This window comes from Epinephelus moara, chromosome 13, assembly GCF_006386435.1.
Source record: "Epinephelus moara isolate mb chromosome 13, YSFRI_EMoa_1.0, whole genome shotgun sequence".
Taxonomy (NCBI): domain Eukaryota; kingdom Metazoa; phylum Chordata; class Actinopteri; order Perciformes; family Serranidae; genus Epinephelus; species Epinephelus moara.
In genome coordinates, this window is record NC_065518.1 from 38,202,829 (window position 1) to 38,205,505 (window position 2,677).

General features: G+C 41.8%; 1 protein-coding gene across 1 annotated transcript in view; it reads right to left on the minus strand.

Annotated features, from left to right (window-relative positions):
- rab3gap1 (RAB3 GTPase activating protein subunit 1) overlaps nt 1-2,677 on the minus strand; it is a 133,380-nt gene that overhangs the window by 46,376 nt on the left and 84,327 nt on the right. Inside the window, exons 11-12 of the mRNA XM_050059634.1 lie at nt 1,113-1,205; nt 686-858 (exon numbers count right to left, since the gene is read on the minus strand). Of these exons, the coding sequence (XP_049915591.1) occupies nt 686-858; nt 1,113-1,205 (266 nt within the window). The remainder of the gene's footprint in view (nt 1-685; nt 859-1,112; nt 1,206-2,677) is intronic.

Here is a 2,677-nt window from a genome sequence, read left to right on the forward strand (position 1 = left end):
CATGGCACAGTTTCAAGTCTCCCTGCCGGAAAAGTTCACCTTCAAGGCTGAAGACTGGCCTAAATGGATTAAACGCTTCAACAGATTCCGCATTGCTTCTGGATTGGAGACGCAAGCAGAAGAGAATCGCAGGAATGTGATCTTTGAGAGAGCAAAGTTTAATCAGCAGCATCAAGAAACGGACGAGACGGCCGACAGTTTCATTACGGCGCTGCACTGCCTGGCGGAGCACTGCGGTTACGGGGCTCTACATGATGAGATGGTGAGGGACAGGCTTGTGGTGAGTCTGCGGGACAAACGCCTATCTGAACAGTTGCAAATGGACCCGGAATTGACGCTACAAAAGGCCGTCACAAGAGTCAAACAGAGCGAGCAGGTAAAACAGCAGCAAGAAATGTTAATAACATTTTTCCTTTAAAACACTGTGTCCATTAATATCATCCATGAGAAACAATTAATGAGCTATAACTCAGGCTGTTAAAAACACATATTTAAAAGAATATCATCTAATTATCGTTATCGTCAAAATCCCCCAAAATATCGAGATATTATTTTTTGTCCATATCGCACACCCCTAGCTGTAGTTTCTGCTATCATGTATGCATCTATATTTATATACGTATATGTATATATCTGTTTTCCCAGACAATATTCATATAAATAATTCAGGATGGATAACGCTTACGAGAAGGATGGAATTGAGAATATCAGTGTTGAGTGGGCACTCATCAATGCGCTGGTGGCGTCGGATGTGCTTTCGAGCACTGTGCACCATACTGGAGACAGACAGTTTGGAGATTGGCACTGCTGTTGCTGGCTCCGTCAGCTTCGATAAAGCAGAGCTGATGTCACTATTTTCTGCAGAAAAAAAAAATCATTAATAATCACACTAAGCAACTAATATTTAGTGTATAAATGATGTATTTGTATATTGTATCTCCGAGGCAACAGAGTTGAGGAGATGAGTAATAGGACACTCTATGCAAACATTTTACAAACCCCAGTAAAAGAGACCTAGGCTCCATTCTTTAGACTATGGTTATAATAGTGACATCACAGTGAGAAACAACTCCACCCATTTCTGTGTTAAACAGTGCAGCCAGTAACCTGACCTTTGCCCTCCTCTGCAGCCAATCCTCTTCCCAGAATCTCTTCTGTAGTCTCCTTCCTACAACACAGCTTATAGAACTCTGTCAGAATGTCCCCTGTATGGAAAGAAAACATGGGTCAAATCCTTCCAACATTTTTTACACTGATTCTGCTGCTGCAAAACATCAGTGAATTAATCTTACCAAATGTGCACACAAAAACATGCAATGAGGTTTTAGGGTAATAAGATAAGATAAGATAAGAGATAAGATACACCTTTATTGATTTCACAATTGAGAAATTCCAGTGTTACAGCAGTCAAGGGGAAAGAGTCAGATTAAAGATTTCAAAATTTAAATTTAAAAACTTAAAACTTAAAAACTAGGCATGCAAAATAAAGTACAAAAATACAAGAAACGGTGATATATAACAATAACAATAATAATAATAATAATAATTAAAGCTGCAAGCAGCTGTGATCGGGCCCTCGCCCTCGCGGCACGCATAACTGAAGCGGTTATGTGAAAACTCAGAGTAAGTTAACCCTGAGATGAGGGAAACTCTGGATTGTCCGTTCCAGACTGAGAGCTAACTTAAACTCTGGGTCAGTTACCATGGTGTTGGTGTCTATCAATCTAAAAATATGGCATTTCCTGTTTCCACAAGGGGGCGCTATGAGTTAGAGTATGAGAATAGGAGGCGTGCAGGGCGGGGCTCTTGTCATATACAGAAATTTTGAAGCAGTTTGGATGAAGTATGTGGGAGAGAGAATTGCTCGAATATGCATGGCGATGCATCAAATATGGCATTGCCATAGCGGCCACGCCCCTTGACATACAGAAAAGCTTTTAATAACTTTTGATCAGCATGGTCTCAGGATGATTTGTACCAAATCTGAAGTTGATTGGACAAAATCTGTAGGAGGAGTTAATTAAAATACAAGGTATGGAAATCACAAAATCGCCGCCAAAATGAAACGTTTAAATCAAAATGTGCGACTTCCTGTTTGGAGTAGACCATTGGTGGCAGAGACTTTTTTGTGCATCTGGGCAACTTACACATATGTACCAATTCTCATCTTCCTACTCCAAAAAAAAAAAAACCCTATGGGGAGGGGTTTTTGAAAATTTCAAGGGGTCGCTATAGAGGCATTTTGTCCCCCCCCATGGGCAACACTCCTATTAGATGTAAGAGGTCGCCATTCTTGACCTGTGTATCAATTTTCATGAGGATATGAGGTCGTTGAAGCCATCAAAAAGCCGAATGTCCTCCGTCCTCCGAGGAGACCGGATGGCAGGGCGGAGAGACCGGATGGCAGCGTGAGACCACGAGACCACTGTGAGATTTTGAGATTCAACATGGCGGCGCCTAGCTGCTAGATTAGATATCAACAAACTAGCCAAACAAATATAATTACCTAACGGGTGACAACTCCAGCCTGCACCATCAGCCAGAGTGGAAGACCTAGAAGAGTTTATCGATCACTACTACTACGAGTGTGTCATGGAGGGTCCTGCCGACAACCCCAATAAGAGGAAGAAGACCGACTCAGCCACCAATACACAAGACTTATTATCCTCCGAATTTA